Source organism: Carcharhinus amblyrhynchos, chromosome 4 (genome assembly GCF_965287045.1).
Source record: "Carcharhinus amblyrhynchos chromosome 4, sCarAmb.v2.hapA, whole genome shotgun sequence".
NCBI classification, from domain to species: Eukaryota; Metazoa; Chordata; class Chondrichthyes; order Carcharhiniformes; family Carcharhinidae; genus Carcharhinus; species Carcharhinus amblyrhynchos.
In genome coordinates, this window is record NC_137327.1 from 97,644,404 (window position 1) to 97,664,370 (window position 19,967).

The following is a 19,967-nucleotide window of genomic DNA, read 5'->3' on the forward strand; positions in this document are numbered from 1 at the left end:
AACGGGAAGCATGTCTACTGCAAAACAAGTTAAGCGTCAACGATACTAGGCCTCTCAAATGGATTCCTTGTGTCATGTCATATTTTACTGCCCTGTTGTAACATTAAATTCATTACTTGTAAACTGGTGCCTATATGTGACTACAAAATACAGGCAAATATAGTTTCATCTTATTTTCTATCCAAAGCCCTGCCTAAATTACAGTTGGGCTGATTCACAAACTTACTGTACTTTGGTTACCATTTTGCACCGTGTATCAGGGTCAATGCTGAAGTAATGCTTTCACTTTGACAGCAATTTTAATGCAGTTTTAGGTTACCCAATATAATTGGTTCAATACAGCAACAATTTGGACTTATATAGTGCCTGGACTGCAAAAAAGGATCCCAAAGCACTTCACAGATGCTTGAGAAGAAATAAAATCCATTAACTGCCTCTCAGCACTTCCAATGAACGGTAAGCAGAAATGCAGAATGGGAGACAAACTCAAATCTTAATGAACTGCCATACCTGAAATGTTCAATTATGTTGCAACTAACTTTAAAATTGCTCTCAACAATTAAGTAGTAATTCATTTTAAAAGTAAACCATAAGTAGCCGTGAGCTGCCTTTGGAAATGTGGATTTATATAGTGCATGGACTGCAATAAAGGATCGTGTGCTGATTAGCAAAGTGTCTGCTGAGTTTGTTCTGCTTTAACACTGTTCTCAAGTTCAGCATTGCTCACAGGCACAGGAGAGTGAACATATTTCAAACGACAGGCTGTGGGCATAAGAAGATAAGAAGACTTCTTTAACAATCATGGCCTAGATAAGGAAAGCTTTCTTGTGCCACAAGTTACTTTTCCCCACAAAAAAAGTTCTATGTTTTCGAGTATTTTTACACACATACAATAAAGGAAGTTCAAGAAGCTGCCAATATTAAAACCTCAGGGGTTAACCTTTTCAGGAAGGAAGTAATTCCACCGTGAACTGGGGGAAAACCTATCCATGATTCATGATAAAACCAGTAAATTCAGGCTGCTGGGTGCAATTTCTCATCAAGTCTCATGATTGTGATCAGATACTGAGTTGCTAAGTCTGTGTTCTCAATCCCATAACAACCTGCTAATATTACACAGTGTTGTGCTCTGTGCATGCTCTAATTCTTTCTGGTGGCCTGTGCATACGCGGAAGGTTTAATTAAACCAAAGGAAGAATCTTACTGAAAAATCTTACGTCTGTGGACTCGTACCAACTAACTTAAAAATAGCCTCTTCCCTGCTGCCATCAGGCTTTTGAGCTGACCTACCTTGCATTAAGTTGATGTTTCTCTACACCCTAGCTATGACTTGTAACACTACATTCTGCACTCTCTCATTTCTTTTTTTATGAACGGTATGCTCTGTCTGAAGAGCGCACAAGAAACAAAACTTTTCACTGTCTACCAATATATGTGACAATAATAAATCAAATCAAAAATCTGGTTATGTTTTACGGCTCTCAAAAAACAAAAAGTAGGAAACTAGTCAAATAGGAATCCAACAATGAACACAAAAGTAAACATTCCTGCTTTGATAATTGATCTGATTGTTCCAATGAAATTATCATCATGGATGCATAATAATTGTTCAATACATTCATGCATAAGTTAAGATTATGGAGGGCAGAGGGCAGACTGTCAGCAAAGAGAACATTGGAGACCAGGGCGGCACAGTAGTTAGTACTGTTGCCTCACAGCTCTGGGGACCAGGGTTCAATTCCAGCCTCGGGTGACTGTCTGTGAAGTTTGCACGTTCTCCCCGTGTCTGCGGGATTTCTTTCTCCAGTTTCCCCCCATGGTCCAAAGATGTGCTGGTGAGGTGGATTGGTCATGTTAAATTGTCTCTTGGTGTCAGGGGGATTAGCAGGGGGGCCAGCAGTGTAAATACCTGGAGTTACGAGGACAGGGCCTGGTTGGGATTGTTGTCAGTGCAGGCTTGATGGGCCAAATGGCCTCCTTCTGCACTGTAGGGATTCTATGACTTGTAAGTCTACAAGTAACAACAACAGGAATTGGGTTTCCAAAAGCAGGTGAGACAGACCGAGGCAAATTCAAATGTTGTTACAGAGGTGGAAGTAGGCAGTCTTGGTGGTGGTACAGATGTGTGGTTAGAAACTCAATTCAAGGTCAATCACGATACCAAGTTTGGAATAATAAAGTATAACTAACCTGTTGCTGAAGAAGGTTCATTTGCAAATGCATTTCATCTGTTTTCTTCTTCAGCTTCTCATTTTCAGCTTGAGTGCGTTGTCGATCTTTGCGTTCCGTCTTATAATCAGATTCATAAAGCTTTGTCTATATATAAGAAAATTATGAATCAAATTTTGGACAAATTCTGGATTAAATCTCATTTATTTCCACTGTAGTTAAGGTTCCAATATGGTGCCATATTGGGAAAAAAGGAGAGTCGATATCCAGGATTTCAGTCCAGATCAGAAAGAGGCATTCGGGCTTCTCATTAGCAAAGAAAAGAACTTATGCTTGTTTGAATCCCCATTACAAGACTGGATTACCCTAAGGAAACTGACTAGTGGCAATAGCTGCTTCTAACAGCAAAAATATATCTTGTTCATAGAATGCTTAGGATCTCTACAGTGCAGAAGGAGGCCATTCGGCCCATCGGCTAATTGAGTCTGCACCAACAACAGTCCCACCCAGGCTCTATTCCCATAACCCCACCTATTTACCCTGCCAATCCATCTAACCTACGTAGCCCTCTGACTCTAAAGGCAATTTAGCATGACCAATCAACCTAACCTGCACATCTTTGGACTGTGGGAAGAAACCAGAGCACCCGGAGGAAACCCACACAGACACGGAGAGAATGTCTATGTGGAGTTTGCACAGTCACCCAAGGCTGGAATTGAACCCGGGTCCCTGGAGCTGTGAGGCAGCAGTGCTAACCACTGTACTGCCTTGCCCCCTGCGTGCTTATCTGCATGTTATCAAGCAGGTAAGTTTTGAAATATCCAAGCTGAATTAATGTGGAAAGTAGCATCATCAGGACGGAGGTGGAGAAACTGGCAGAATGGAATGGGGTCCTTACATGAAGTGGGGAGTCAGGAAATGTAGTCCAGGTAGCTGTGGGAATCTGTGGAAGGCTTACAGTAAATATTCATTGATATCATACCCCTATACCAATACTTCTGATGGGTCTTGCTTTTTCCTCTACTGAGGATTGCCCCATGTTGGTTGACAGGGCCCATAACCCCATCTCTGTTCCATTTCCTGCACTTCTAACTCACCCCTTCTCCTTCCTCCCAGAACCATGCTGGAGTCCCCCTTATCCTTACCTTCCAGCCACAGACCTGGATAGTCAATTGATAATCCACTGCATTTTCAGCACCTCCAGTATGATGGCCACCACTAATGTTTACCTCCCTTCCCATTTTAGTGTTCTTACGGGACTGTTCCCTCTGACCCCCTGGTCACTCTTCAGTCACCCCCGGCATTGTGTCTCCTTCCATGTACGCACAGGAGATGTGACACCTGCCCATTCTCTCCTTCCTTCCCACCATCCAATGGCAGAAAGACCCCTTCTGGTCAAAACAGCAATTTTTTTGTATTGATTTCAGTTTAGTACTGTGTATCTGCTGCTTATGATGTGGTCTGCTCCACACTGGGAAGACCAATTGTAGACTGAGTGATCACTTTGCTGAATAGCACTGTTCAGTCTGTAAGGATCTCAACGAGTTTCTGATTGCCTTTCAATTCTTCACCTTGTTCCCACTCTGACTTTCCCGTCCTCGGCCTCCTGACAAATTTCAGTGAAGTTCAATGTAAACTCAAAGAGCAGCACCTCATCTTTCTGCCTTCTGGACTCTATGTTGAATTCAACAATCTTAGCTTGTAACTTCTGTCCCCATTTCGTTTCTCTTTGCTAGTGCTGATTAAACTCTTTTGTTTTTTCCTCTCGCTTTTGCATCGGACAGCAGCTGTTTGACATTTCATAATTCAAATCTCCTACAGGGATAGCTTTTATTCCTTTATCTCTCCCTTTGGCTTCGCACTACCCACCCTTTTGTGATTTAATCTCACCAGCCTTCCACCATGTCATATATCTGACTTTTCCCACGCACCTCACTTTCACTTGCCTAAAACTGACTACATCAGAACTGGGAAAAGTTAGAAATGTAAAATGATCAAACCAAAACATTGAGTGAATCTTACCAGCTGCATGAAGGTGGCTTTGGTAGTGGGCACAGCCCATGCAGTGGGTGATGACCAACGGGTCTCTGGAAGCAGCCTCCTGACAGCAGGCTCGCAGGCCAGTGAGACCACCTTTATTTACGTGATCCCCTCCCCTCACAGCATGGGCTGCATCTGTGGAGCACGTGCACTCTGACAACCTGCAGCTGTGACCCCAAATAATCTTAAAATATTCCTACATCTTCAGCGGGTGCCTCCGTCTTGAGGTATCCTCACATTTTATTGCCTCTTGCAGCAGTGTCTCCCTCCCCCAGTGGGACTCCAACATGACAGCCCTGCAGGTCCCCCCACAGCCCAGCCAAATACTGTTCTTAATTAGATAGCGCTCCTAGAAGCAACTTTTAATTACTTACCTCCGGTAAGTGCACAACAGACATCCAGGTATCGCTAGCTAGGTTGGGACCCACTTTTGTTCCAAATCTCACAAGAGATTCCACCCACTAGCTCAGTTTCCATGCCCACAGATGCTGGACAGCTTCTTGTTTTAATTTTCCTTCAATCCAGCATTATCATCCCATCACAGATCGATATGGGGAAAAGAAACAAGATCCCGAGGAGAAAGATGACACCTTACCTGACACATGAGAGCGAGCATTTGGTCCCGAAGCTCTTTACACTCTGTTGGCAAGATTCCATTGCCGGCTACATGTCGGACTGCTTCTGGTTTTGACTGTCTGTACTGACTGTGCTCCCTTGGTTTCTCCGAGATCTGTATATGTTTTGGCGATGAGGGTATCATGTCTTTATAATCTGATTGTGATTGGTGATAGATATCATTTGCTTTTTCATCACGTCGAATCTGTCTCCATGGCTCATCTTTCTAAACAAAGATACAACAAACGTGTTTAGATAACACAGACCATACTACATCACAATTCTAACAAAATCAGGCCCAATGTTAATATTAGATGATAACTGAGTGGAAAATTAAAATATATAATACTGAAAAATTACTTGAAGATTTAAATGTAAGTAACTAGTTATTAGTTAACATTATATATGCATATGTGCAGGCACACACACATCCAGCATAACAGAAACTTCATCCATCTTATATACAGTCATGGTTACTTGAATTGATCTGAAGGCAGCATGCCTGGGACTGCAGTGTAGTGAGAATGGAATGATGTTGGAATGCGCAATCAAGATCACCAGGAACACTTGCATTTTCACTGGTGTAGGGATAGATTCGCTTATACAAGAGTGACTTGTGTGTGATTATTGCCTGTTGTCAAAGGATCATGGAATAAAGAGTCAGGAATCGTTGGGGACGGGGCGCGGGGAGCGGGGCTGGCTTTCCTACAGGATCATGGTCTATGCAGGGGGAGAAGCCATTTTCAATCTATTGGGCAGCAAAGGGATTATTCAGATGTCTGTGCTTACTGTGTAGTTTCTCGCTCTGATTGTGGAGACCTTCACAGTAACTTCATTGCAGTGTTAATGTAAGCCTACTTGTGACACTAGTAAATAAACTTTAATTTGGTGTCTGGGAAATTATCTGTAAGGTCTGCTTCTGTGAGTGTGACTAAGTCAGGTTGTTGCTTGTCTAGTCTGTGAGACAGTTTGGATAACCAAACAGGTACTGATTAAAGATAATTTTACTCACAATCCAATATAATTTCTCCTTAATTAACTGTGTCTTTGTCTCAGGACATAGGGAGTCCTGGACCAGGTCAGGACTCTTGGGGCTTGGAGTGACATGGTAGCACAGTAGTTAGTCCTGCTGCTTCACAGCTCCAGGGACTGGGTTCGATTCCCAGCTCAGGTCACTGTCTGTGTGGAGTTTGCGCATTCTCCTCTTGTTTGTGTGGGTGCTCTGGTTTCCTCCCACAATCCAAAGATGTGCAGGTTAGGTCAATTGGCCATGCTAAAAATTGCCCTTAGAGTCCTGAGATGCGTAGGTTAGAAGGATTAGTGGATAAATATGGAGGGATTTGGGGGTGGGGCCTGAGTGGGGTTGTGGTCAGTGCAGACTTGATGGGCCAAATGGCCTCTTTCTGTACTATAGCGTTTCTATGATTTCTATGACTCAACCCACCCTCTTAAAATGGCTAACTGTCCGAGTTAGTAATTCAGTTAAAAGAGAACTTCAGCAAAAATCAAAACAAAACTTTGTCTTTTGTTTCAAAGAAAAGCAACATAGAAAACAAGTTCCTTATTAAAGTGAAGGACCTTATGGACCATCTGGATATTGAGAAAAATAATCAGTTGGATGGCATGCTTCCAACAGTAAGCTTCCTCTTGTACTTCTGTGGTTGCTGACTTTCTAGCCGGATCCAATTACAATGGCTGTAAATACTATGTAACTATGGCAATGTTTGGCTTCCACTGAGCAGCATTCTTAATTGTTTGCTTGTTAATGTTTATTACCATATTCAGTTTCCTATCTAATGTGTTAATTGTGTCACATAGGAAGTATAATCTGAAATGCTCATTGTAGATAGGTTAGCCAAATGGGATGGAAATGATAGATCAAAGAATTCCTCATCCTTCAGCTTATACATTGTTATTTCTTCTTTTGTTAAAGTGTAATTAAGCCTAGAATGTCATTTTCCTCCCCTCAACTAAAGTGTTTCACATGCTGGTTCAAGACTTAATGCAGCATGTCTAATTTCAAGATCGGTGCTTTTTACCCACGGCACTGCAGGGTTTACAGACTGCAAATCCAATCAATAGAAGAGCTTTATATTCCAGTTCCAAACGTTCCACTGTTTCATGAAAAGTACAAGAGGAATTGTACACTGCTTACTCTCTTCACTCCAATTACATTCTGACCAATGCATTTTATTGTTCATTAAGGAGCACCAACAGGAACGTGCTTGCATCAGTAAGAATGTAAAAACAATCAAGAAAAATCGGGGTAGAGGCACTAAGCCAGGCGAACGGTTAATAGAAATGCAGACATCATAGTATCCAGGCTCAGAATATTAAATTTTATAGATGAGATAAACCAGATCATTAATTCACATTGGACCAGATCAGAGCATAGAACATAAGCCTAAATTAGTGAAATATAACTTTATGCTGCCTAGTAATAAATCAGATCACTGCTCAATGTTTGACATTAATAGGACGTGATTTATTACTGTGAATATCTGTTCAAAAATTGCCATTTCCATTGCCTCTGGGATTTCTCTGCAGTGATGCAAATTCTGTTCCGCATGATATAAAAGTGTAGAAATTTGCAGGATAGGACATTGCACCAAATTTTATATTGGGATTAATTTACTTAGAGAGAATTAGAGATGCTTGAAATGCTGTTGCAAGCAATGTTCAATGAGCAAGCAATGATGGACAGAAAGGTCTTTGTCCTTGACTTGGAAGTAAGGATCTTGCAGAGTTCATAGACCATGTCTATGTTTAATGCTTTAGACTGCACAACCTTTTTAGTTTTCTCAAAAACCTTTTATTGATGTTTTGTTTGCACTTCAGCCCCACGCTCTTGATCTACTGACACCCAATGCCAAGATGGGAAGGCAGAGGACCACCTTGTGAGCCTACTCCTGGGCCTGTCAAAACTTACCATTAACAGATCTAGGCAGCGGGCGACCAAGGGGGTCGTCTGATCTGAGAGTCTGGCTGGCCCGACAGTCTGCCCCTCTACCACGGCTATCTTCACACCCAGGTGTCCCTGGAGAGACAGCATGCAATGTCCAAGGCCACCGTGGAGGCTTTCCGTGTCCACTGTGCACCACAGGGGCTAGGTTGCATTACTAACTGCTATAATGACATTTTAATTTGACATTTTCTTCCTACTTAGTCTTTTGATTCAGACGATTTCCCTGCTTTTGGGAGCTGCCCTTTTAATTTGTCCCTTAGTTAATTTGATTTAGTGTAATTGGTTCAGCCAAAAAGACTGACTCAGAGGTAAGGTTCACTGGCCATTCACAATAAAGAGAGAATAAATCTGGCTCAGTGCATAATGGTTAACTCTTCCCAACTTCTTATGGTTCAAAAGACTTACCAAGGGTGCTTGTACTGTCTGTCTCATGTTGTGTAATTTACTTTCCAATTGTCTCACATATTCCTGGAGCTGTTGGTTTTTCTTCATCTCTTGGATTAAGGATTGCTCGTAATACTCCCTTTTGCGCTAATTTCAAAATAAACAGAAGTATTAGATATATTCTATACGTTGATTAAATGGTGGCACCAATATCCAACATTGAGAGTCTGGTCAAATGAACCTTATTTGCATTAATTAACAAACCAAATTTTTGACATACATGGGTTCAAATGGTGACCATGATGTGGACAGGCCAAATGATGAGGCCAGTTATCCTGTACTAACACAAATGAATGGCAGGAGAAACTATTACCACTAGAGACCTAAGTAAGAGATTCTGAAATCCTTAGTTTTCATGTTGGGCGTAAGGTTAAGCATAAACTTTTTGGGAGATGAGAAAATACGTACTTGATTAAAAACACACAATTCAAAACTACTCAACTGACTAAGTTGTTTTACTGACTCATAGCAACAACTAAAACTCCCCAGAGGTTAATTTGGGGAAACTGTACATACCATTGATGCACTCATGGTCAAACTTGGATTTAATTGCAACTAAATTGAAGAAATAAATTAGGAAGCAGACATTCAATGCAGCCCTCAGCATTTTTATTCTGTTCTCTACTTGTCAATACTTACTGACAGAAATAGGAACAGGGGAATTAAACTTCCCATATTACAGCTTAGCACTGCTTTATTCTGACTGGTTTGAATGCTGCTGTAGCTGCTTCTGGTCTTTGTGCAACTGAGGTAGTGCTAGACAGGTGTTCATTTAAAGCTCCAAGCAAGTAACAAGGACATTTCTACATTATCTCAACAGTTCTGTTGCCAGTAGCTCCACACATTATAATAACTGAAACTTACAATGATTTTAAAAGTATTCAAATACTTTAAAAATAATAAAATATAATTATACTGGTAGTCAAATGACACTACCAAACCGTAATTGTTTGGCATTACAAGCAACTGAACAATCAAGGCTGAAGCACTATCATTAATACAATGTTTAATGAGCTTCTGGTTTGTATGGAATCTGTTGCCTCCTCTTATGGCAACTGGAAACACCACACAGTGAGAGAGGGACAGGGATCTGGGTGAGATGGTGAATGCTGAATGGGCCAAATGGCCTCCTTCTGCACCGTAGGGATCTATGGTTCTATGGACTTTGGCAGTTAGAGGTCTGAGGTCGGAGTGCTAACGAGATGGAGGGCTGTGTGGCTGAGACATTGAGGCTTAAAGCTTCAGTGTGTGACTGAGGCAGTGTGACGTTTGGAGGGTCAGTGTGTGACTGAGGCAGTGTGAGGGTTGGAGGGTCAGTGTGTGACTGAGGCAGTGTGAGGGTTGGAGGGTCAGTGTGTAACTGAGGCAGTGTGAGGGTTGGAGGATCAGTGTGTAACTGAGGCAGTGTGAGGGTTGGAGGGTCAGTGTGTAACTGAGGCAGTGTGAGGGTTGGAGGGTCAGTGTGTGACTGAGGCAGTGTGAGGTTTGGAGGATCAGTGTGTGACTGAGGCAGCGTGAGGGTTGGAGGGGGTTGGTATGTGGCTGAGGCGTATGAGGGTTGGAGGGAGGGTTTTTTTGTGTGATTGGAAGGAGTCTGAGGTACAGCGAAAGTATGAGAAGAATATTTGTGAGGTAATGCACTCAAGTGCGGCATGGTGGCACAGTGGTTATCACTGCTGCCTCACAGTACCAGGGACCTGGGTTCGATTCCTGGCTTGGGTCACTGTCCGTGAGGAGTTTGCACATTCTCCCCCCGTCTATGTGGGTTTCCTCTGGGTGCTCCAGTTTCCTCTCACAGTCTGAAAGATGTGCTGCTAAGGTGCACTGGCAGTGTATCCAAACAGGTGCTGGAGCGTGGCAAGAAGGGGAATCTCACAGTAACTTCATTGCAGTATAAAGGCTACTTGTGACTAATAAATAAACTTTAAATTGCGAGTACGTAACCTGAGTAATTTAATAAAACCAAACTCTTTTCCAAAGTCAAAGTCCAGTGAAATCCCCAATCAGCACTCCTGCCCTCCCACCATCCAACCCCCCACCTCTTACCAATAAACTTTTTAACCTTGATAACAATACTGAAAATAGTAGCAAAGCTTCCATAACATTCACGGGTGATAGTTCAGATCCACAACTCTGTGCCACTTGATTTCTCGAACACCAACACCAGAAAGAGTGAATATTCTAGAAGAAGGCACAGGGATAACAGGTGTTTCTATATTTTACTCAGTTTCAGTGAATTTGGGGCACAGGACAGTAATGAAGTCTACATGGAAATCTTTATTTCTGAAGAACAAGGATATTTGACCTTCAAAGGGGTGTGGCATTTACAACTATATTTGTGGGGCTGACTTCCTGATTTCTCCAGTGCTCGAGTTCTGGTTCAGCACAGTGCACCCAAAGGGCTTAACCCAAACTGAATGATGGCACATATGATTCTCGTCACTTGTATCGCCCCAGTGTGCCCCATAATATGGAGCTATGCTTAGATTGCCAGGCATTTGCTGCAGCTTTAGTGGCAGTGAGCTTCATGCTATAGACAGAAATTGGGCTAGAAATGACAAGAATATTCCCACCCACTCATTGACATACTTGCAATTGACATCAGTACAAGTGATTCTGACCTCATTCCCTCCCAGGGAAAGTCCAGAATGTCCTGTAGCAACATGAAGGGCTGGGAGGCATCATCATGGATGTTCTCCAAGGCACAAGCCACAGAAGTAATAACTCCGATCTCTTACGCAAGAGAGTTTGGATTCAGTTTGAGTGTATTTGAATAATTCACAAATCCTGTTTGTGAGGAATCATGTCGGGGCAGGATTTACCAAGCAATCCACCGCATGTTTTGCAGCCTGACCTGCCATTAGCCAGCGGTGCTACTTTCTGACTCTGCCATTATCAGCAGGGTTTCTCATTGAAAGCAACCCTCGCTGCCGGAAAACCCCTAGCATTGGTGCATCAGGACATCCTGCCAGCGTGAACAGCAGGACATTTCCAGCCATTGTCTATCTGTATCAGAATGATACCTAAATGTCTTTGTCAGTCTCCCCCCCAACTTCAGTAACACATGCCAGGTATCAATGTGCCAAGGGATAGCAATTTCTATCCTGTGGTATTTTTTCAGAAATAATTCTGAACTAATGAGTACGTTTAAAATCCTGATTTTCTGTAAATTTCTAACAGCAGCTGGACAATTAGATTAACCATTGTTCGGTACCTGGCATTAATTGGTCACAATGTAAGCACAACTCCAGTTAAACAACACATTATTTCTGGATAATTGTTCATCTGACTTTGTGCTTGGATCTTAATAGTTCATTGAATTCATTCCTAACTGTTCATTGTTGATTAAGACAGACCTGGTTGAACTCTCCAGTCTGTTCACTAATGCCCTTTAGGGAAGGAAATCTGCCATCATAACCTGGTCTGACCTACATATGATTACAGATCCACAACAATGTGGTTGACCCTCTGAAGGCCACTCAGTTCAAGGGGCAATTTGGGGTGGGCAATAAATGCTGGCCCAGATCGGCCCAAATCCCACAAATTTATTTTTAAGTTTAGCATGTCTTGCAAAAAAAAACCTTGCACATAAGAGCATTTCCTATCATTAAGACATCCTGAATCATTTACAGTCAATGGGACACTTTTAAAGTGTAGTTACTCTTGAAATAGAAGGACACACAGTAGATAATACGTAAAGTAAGACATGGACAGAAATATGGTAATTCACCAGCAAAAAAAAACACATTTTATTGGTTTTTGTGGAGGGATACAAGATGGCCCAGACTCCAGGGGTACTTCCCTTCTTCGTTGAATGGGATTGTCATATCATTTAAAGCCATCTGAGAGTTCAGATGGGCCTCAATTTAACCATTTATCTGAATGATGGCACCTCTGACCAAGCAGCATCCTCTCAGAACTGTACTGAAGGATCAACAAGATAATATGCCCAATCCTTTGAAATTCTGCTTAAACTTCCAAGATTCTGACTCAGAGGCAAGACTGACACAGGTTTGGCATGACATAGGTGCCTAAAAGCCAAGTTCCAAGAAGGTATAGTGTGGACCTCACGATTATAATACCCCAAATTCCAAAAGCAATCCATTCAGGGAGAACTGGAAAACGTAGGGGAGAAAGTATGCATAACACTGCTTCTAACATGGTTACAGGCTGATAAGCTGTCCCTCAATGCTATCAATGAAGGACATTGTAAAAGGAGCAGTACCTGGTGCTGCCTGTCCCAAAGGAATCAACAAGAGTCCATCTACACTTCCTGCTAGCTCAGAAAAGCAGGCAGCTTAATCACGGAGTCCCCAGGCATCCTGAATAAACTCTCTCCCAACTTCTTCCATTGGGAAAAAGATACAAAGTTGGAGATGACATACAAACAACTCAAGAACAGCTTCTTCCCTGCTCTTGAGTTGTTTGGTCAGACTTTTGAATGGATCTACCATATATTAAGTTCTTTCTCTAAGTCCTAGCTATAACTCTAACACAACATTTTGCACCCTCTCCTTTCCTTCTCGCTATGTAGTATATAAACAGTATGCTTTGTCTGGTTGGCATGCAAGAACAATACTTTTCACTGTATCCCAATACATGTGACCATAATAATAAATTAAATCAAATTTTTCCCCTTGTGCGTTGGGACAATTATATTTTTCTTTCAAGGTTCTACACAATAATTAGTGTCCTACTTTAAATCAGGAATTGAGATTAATCACTGTAATACTTGTTGCAAAAGAAGAGACAATATAAAGATGAATCTAGCTGGCTACAATGTTTCAATTACAGCTGGCATTCTCTAGAGAATTAGTAATGTGACCTTCATAAACAATGCAATTGAGATAAAGGACCCACCATTGAATTTATTCAAATGATACTTTAAAAACTGTAGATTCTGTACGTCTTCGATCACCAACTTACTGTGGCTGAATTGTTACAAAAAAGTTTCTATGCAGCAATTTATTATTATCTAACAAGAAGTAAAATACATCAGTAGCTTTAATCAATTAGCAGTTTTAAAAGTCATTGTACTCAATTAGCTGCCTTTAAAATGTACTTTCCCTCAGAAGATGTAACTCGTCAGGTTAAGATAACTGCATTCTGAGAGGAAAAAATAATTCCCCTCTCAATGACTGAGGCTAATTATGAGGCTATCAAGGAATCTGCTGAAGATTATGCTTCTGATTTTGCATGTTACAAACTATGTTTATAGCGTAGCCCTGCACTTGGATTCTAATTACAAATTCAGACTTGTGAAATGGGGTCATCAGCAAAGGAACACTATTATTTCTGTGCAGACTCCCAAAATATTCTACAGTAAATAAGAGAAAATGTATTTCTAAGAGGAGCTGGGGCAAAAGGCTAGAATATAATGTGAGGTTTCTAATGGCATCCAAAACAGTGGAGTCACTTTGGTGAGGTTCTTTTAGATGACATGGTTTACTTATTTATATGCTTGTACAAGTACACAATTCTCTATAGTACATGTGGTGGCCTTCTTGCCACTCCTTCTCTCTATCGGGTATCATCATATTTTATGTCCCCATTAATCCTTTACAAGAAAATTCTCACGTTACATATTGAAAAGAAAGTATATTTTCCACCTTTATAACACAAAAACTCTTGATGACATTGTTTTGATTTTTTTTGCAAGCTAAAAAACAGCTGTCAGCAGCTTCAGAAAAGCTGACAGCTCACAAGATGTTAACAACTCAAGAATAGCTTTTTGTGATTTATGGTTAATCTTAAGCAGGCCAAAGTTTCTCAGTTATACCTAGATTCACCCCTAAGTGCCATCCAGCGTTAATATTTGTACAGTACATGACTGTAGCTGGATTTCCATTACTAACCAGGTGGAACCGTGGAGGTTTCCTGACCTGAAGACTTATTTTTTAAAACAAAATGACTTTTTTTAAGGTAATAAATGGAAATCAATGCGACATAGCGTTCCTACCCAAATGTTATGTCAGCTTTTACTAATCCACACACAATCTCCGGCTGTCATTATCTCACATGTAACCTCTACCACCAAGTTCACAAAAATACACAACCTGTTCCAGATTCAATTCACAGAGACACTGAACCCCACTCAGCTCCCCATCCCCATAGGAGGATATTCTCATCTTTAACCTTCCTAACTTAAACTTGCACTATTCTCCCTACTCTTCTTCACCTTGATAATGGATTCATCATTCTTCACCTTTCCTGACCTAATTAATCTGGTACTCCTATCTGTCCACATTACTGGCTTGAACCCATATTCCTGCTTGTTTATGCTGGCAAATTCTCCACACTCCCCTGCAGCAACTGGCGGTATTTTCCTTCTCCCCAGCTCAAAGTGTAACCTTTAGCTTCTCGTTTCTGACTCCCAGCAAAAACCACTGGTCTCTTTCCACTTCATTGTCATTCATTTCATCTTTTCCTTCATTCGTATCCATTTACCACCTTCTTTGCTACCTGTGGCAACCTCTTCACAGTGCTCTTCAATTTTTCCTTCCATCTCCCTCTGATTTCCAGCTATTTACTGCCACTCCCTATCTTTCGCTGCTATCCACACCTCTCCCATTGCCATCCATTCTTCCCTTTCCCTCCGCATCCATTTTCTCTTCATGTCATGCATTCTGTCCTCTTCAAATACTGCCTGTTTTCCATTGGTTTACATCACTCCAAATCTACCTCAAAGCTTACAAACCAGTTTGGTTTCTTTCCTCCTGTCCATGTGATCACAGAACTTTCATTTAGGATTGCCAGATATGAAGGAGTTCTAGTTTTTGAAGAATTTCCTGCTTGCAGTGTATACAGATAGCAATCTGGGCTATTAATTTGTGAAGGAGCATGTATAGTGGAAGAGCCAGCTAGCAGGTTAAACAGCAATCCAATGACACTCATTTCTGCCATACATTGAATAGTCTAAATGCTGAATGTAGAGAAAAACATTAATGTTTGACACGTGAAAAAAGGGATTTTTTTAGAAAACAGTCATTGATTAGTAATTGTGGCTGGTGGTTCTGTTTGTACCTGTTCATTATCCAGTTTCTTGGAAAGCGTATTAGCATGCTGATTGGTATCTGAAACCTCCATCTGCAATGCTGTCACTCTTTGCTGAAGTCCTGTTGTGGTTGCTCGGTAGACCTGGTCCCAGTCTTGGTTCAGTTTCATCAGCTGAAAGAAGGATCATGTGATAAGCATAGAAGCAGATAATCCACAGTAGCTGGTGTTCAGTGTCATCCAGATTCTCCAGTTTTTTTTCCAAGGGGTTACATCTATTTCTAGAGAGAACCTCCTGATCAATTAGTCATTACGTCTTAGGAAGCTAACAGTAATGAGCAATACCTCTTTATCATTTGTTAGAGACATGGATTACGCAGATTGATAGATTATGTCAAGCAAATAGTTTCTCCATCTTTACCATGTCAAACCCTTTTAACATCTTAAATATCTCAATTAGATTACCCTTAATATTCAGCATATACGAGACTACAAATCGAGTTAGTGTGCTTTAACTTAACACTCGAAGTAATGATATCTTTCTGATAAATCTACACTGTACTACTTCCAGGAAATATATAACTTTCCTCATGTATGGGATCTAAAACTGAAAGCAGATAATCTGCTTTCAGATAAATCTGAATTTAGATTTTTTCAGATAACTTCTGGCCAAGACTTCATGCAAGTAAAGTTGAACTTCCTCTCTTTATATTTCAGGCCTTTTCAGATAAAAATAAAATTCAATAACCTTGCTGCTTAACATTTGTAGCCATCTATTAACTTTGAAATGATTTGTGAACCTGGACTCCCAAATCTCTTTACTCCTCCAGAGTCCTAGTTTCTCACCACTTAGAAAATACTCCAATTTATTCATATATTTCTTGGGTTCAACATAGGTAAACTCACTTGTTCACACTTAATTTCATTTGCCAGAGTTTAGTCCATTCACTTCATCTATGTTCCTTTGTAGCTTGCTGCTCCTCACTTAATTCTGTGTCATCCGTCAGCTTGGATACACAACTCTCTATCAATTCATTCAAGTTACGAATGGATATGCTGAACATTTGAAGCTCCTGAGCATATCCCTTTGAAGTTTCATCTATCACATCTCACCAGAGTACCTACCTTTCACTGTCACTCTCTGTACCCACCTCCAAATCAATTTTTGACACAAATTAAAGATTGCCTCCAATTTCAAATGCCCTCTTTTGGATTATTTTCTAGAAGTCCATGTCCATTTTGATTACATCCATGTACAATAAGCTACCTCTTTAGGGCCATCAGAAAAGTTCAGCTAGAGTTATAGAGGTTGACAGCATGGAAACAGGCCCTTTAGCCCAACTTGTCCATGCCACCCATTTGTTAAACACTTGACCTCGGGGTCCTTGTGCATGAGTCGCAAAAACCCAGCTTGCAGGTGCAGCAGGTGGTCAGGAAGGCGAATGGGATGCTGGCCTTCATAGCGAGGGGGATTGAATATAAAAGTAGGGAGGTCTTGCTGCAGCTATATAGGGCATTGGTGAGGCCGCAGCTGGAGTACTGTGTGCAGTTTTGGGCGCCGCACCTGCGCAAGGATATTTTGGCCCTGGAGGGAGTGCAGAGGAGGTTTACTAGGCTGATACCGGAGTTGAGGGGATTGAGCTATGAGGAGAGGCTGAATAAACTAGGCTTGTACTCGTTAGAGTTTAGAAGAATGAGGGGAGATCTCATTGAGACGTATAAGATGATGAATGGGATGGATAGGATAGAGGTGGAGAGACTCTTCCCGCTCAAAAAAGACTAGGGGGCACAGCCTCAAGATAAAGGGGAGGCGGTTTAGAACGGAGTTGAGGAGGAACTTCTTCACTCAAAGGGTGGTGAATCTCTGGAATTCTCTGCCCGTTGAAGTGGTGGAGGCTGCCTCGCTAAATATTTTTAAGAAGCGGGTTGATGGGTTCTTGATAAGAGAGGGGATTAAGGGTTATGGGGAGAGGGCGGGAAAGTGGAACTGAGCCACAACAGATCAGCCATGATCTTATTGAATGGCGGGGCAGGCTCGAAGGGCTAGATGGCCTACTCCTGCTCCTATTTCTTATGTTCTTATGTTCTAAGCCAGTCCCAATCGCCTACATTTGGCCTATATCCTTCTATACCCATCTTACCCATGTAATTGGCTAAATGCTTTTTAAAAGACAAAATTGTACTACCTCCACTACTATTTCTGGCAGCTTGTTCCAGATACACCACCCTACGTGTGAAAAAATTGCCCCTCTGGACCCTTTTGTATCTCTCCCATCTCACCTTAAACCTATGCCCTCTAGCTTTAGACTCCCCTACCTTTGGGAAAAGATGTTGACTATCTAACAGATCTATGCCCCCCATTATTTTATAGTCTTCTATAAGATCATCCCTCAGCTTCCTACGCTCCAGGGAAAAGAAGTCCCAGTCTATACAGCCTCTCCTGAAACTCAAACCATCAAGTCGCAGTAGCATTCTAGTAAATCTTTTCTGCACTGTTTCTAGTTTAATAATATGTTTTCTACAATAGGATGACCAGAACTACACACAGCATTCCAAACATGGCCTTACCAATGTCTTGTACAACTTCAACAACGTGTCCCAGCTGCTGTAGTCAATGTTCTGACCAGTGGACCAAAACATGCCAATGCCTTCTTCATCACTCTGTCCGCCCGTGAGTCCACTTTCAAGGAGCTATGAATCTGTACCCCTAGATCTCTTTATTCCGTAACTCTCCCCAAGACCCTACCATTAACTGAATAAGTCCTGCCCTGATTCGATCTAACAAAATGCATCACCTCGTATTTAACTAATTTAAACTTTATCTACGATTCATCAGCCCAATGGTTTAATCGATCAAGATCCCGTTGCAATCCAAGATAACCTTCTTCACTGCCCATTATGCCACCAACCTTGGTGTCATCTGCAAACATACTAACCATGCCTCTTAAATTTTTAATCATTCTAAAATCATTAATATAAATGACAAATAACAATGGACCCAGCATTGATCCCTGAGGCACACCGCTGGTCACAGATCTGCAGTTTGAAGAACAACCCTGTACAGTTACCCTCTGTCTTCTGTCATCAAGCCAATTTTGTGTCCATTTGGCTACCTCACCCTGGATCCCATGAGATTTAACCTTATGCAACATCCTACCCAACCTACCATGTGGTACCTCGTCAAAGGTCTTGCTGAAGTGCATGTAGACAACATCAGCTGCACTGCCCTCATCTACCTTGTTGGTTACCCCTTCAAAAAACTCAATCAAATCTGTGAGACATGATTTTCATAGAATTCACTGAATCCTACAGTGCAGAAGGAGGCTATTCAGCCCATCGAGCCTGCACTGACAACAATCCCCCCCAGGCTATATCCCCTTAGCCTCATGCATTTACCCTATGCAGTCCCCTGACACTAAAAGGCAATTTATCATGGAGAATCCACCAAACTTGCAAACGTTTGAACTGTGAGAGGAAACTGGAGCACCTGAAGGAAACCTATGCAGACATGGAGAGAATGTTTGTGTGGAGTTTGCACAGTCACCTAAGGCTGGAATTAAACCCGGGTCTCTGGCGCTGTGAGGCAGCAATGCTAACCATTGTGCCACCATGCTGCCTTACTGTGCTCTCCATTCACAAAACCATATTGACTGTTCCTAATCAATCCTTGCCTCTCTACATGCCCATAGATCCTGTCTCACAGATAACCTTCTAACAATTTACCCACTATAGATTTTAGACTCACCAGCCTGTAGTTGCTTGGCTTTTCCTGTAGCCCTTCTTAACAAAGGCACAACATTTGCCACCCTCCAATCTTCAGGCAGTTAGATTATTCACACATTACTCACCTTCAGCAAAGCAACATTAACACTGTTTAACACAACTGTCAAAGTTTAGTTGCTTCAAAAGGTCTCGGGTCTCTTACTCCCACTATTTTTAAATAATGAAATATTAGATCATTCCCAATTTGCACAATTCTCAAACCAAGAAAGCCAAATGCTTATGTAATTCACTCACTAATTGCTTTAATAAAACAAAAATGCTGGAAATGCTCAGCAGGTCAGGCAGTTTCTGTGAAGAAGAGAATTAATGTTTCAGGTTGATAACCTACGACCTGTGTTCTGAAAGATCATTGACCTGAAACATTTAGGGCAGAATTTTATGAAAATAATTCGAAGTGCTGAACGAGCATGAAAATGGGAGAGAATCGCACTGATTTTTTGGGGAAGCTTCTAGTCACAATTAAGTAAACGAAGTGCCAGGATGTGATTCCCGCCATGGGGGGCGGGGGAGGGTAGTGGAGCCTAATATTGCTGGGGAAGCTGGCTGTTAAGCACTTGGGGCACACTTGCACTGCTGTCCTGATCTCCCAGTAAACTGGGAACTCCGTCACCACCCACACCACCACCATCTCCTCCTTCTCACACCACACATCCAAGGACATCAGAACTCGTTGCTGATCACTCCCTGGGCTGGTGTCCCCTCCCCCCCCCACCCCCGCTTACATCATTTCCACCCCACTCCCCTGGACGTTGCCCCCATGCTGCCCCCGTGGCTGCTAATCATCGCCATTACAGAGTTCCATCCTCCAATCACCATCCCCACCAATCAATCCCCCCCACCCCCCACAGAGTTCCTCTCTTTCTTTCCACCACCATGGCTCCACCCCTTCTCAGCCCCCATCCCCTCCGGCCCCATCCCTTTGGCAGTGCCTCTGCCACTGCCAGGGTGGAAGTTGGGA

At 42.0% G+C, this 19,967-nt stretch overlaps 1 protein-coding gene across 2 annotated transcripts in view; it reads right to left on the reverse strand.

Moving 5' to 3' along the window:
- Positions 1-19,967, reverse strand: part of LOC145342235 (uncharacterized) — a 42,388-nt gene that overhangs the window by 5,411 nt on the left and 17,010 nt on the right. For both annotated transcript variants that reach the window (XM_080187617.1, XM_080187616.1), the window contains 4 exons: positions 15,257-15,400; positions 8,195-8,320; positions 4,805-5,050; positions 2,191-2,316 (listed from right to left, as the gene is read on the reverse strand). In XM_080187617.1, the coding sequence (XP_080043743.1) occupies positions 2,191-2,316; positions 4,805-5,050; positions 8,195-8,320; positions 15,257-15,400 (642 nt within the window). The remainder of the gene's footprint in view (positions 1-2,190; positions 2,317-4,804; positions 5,051-8,194; positions 8,321-15,256; positions 15,401-19,967) is intronic.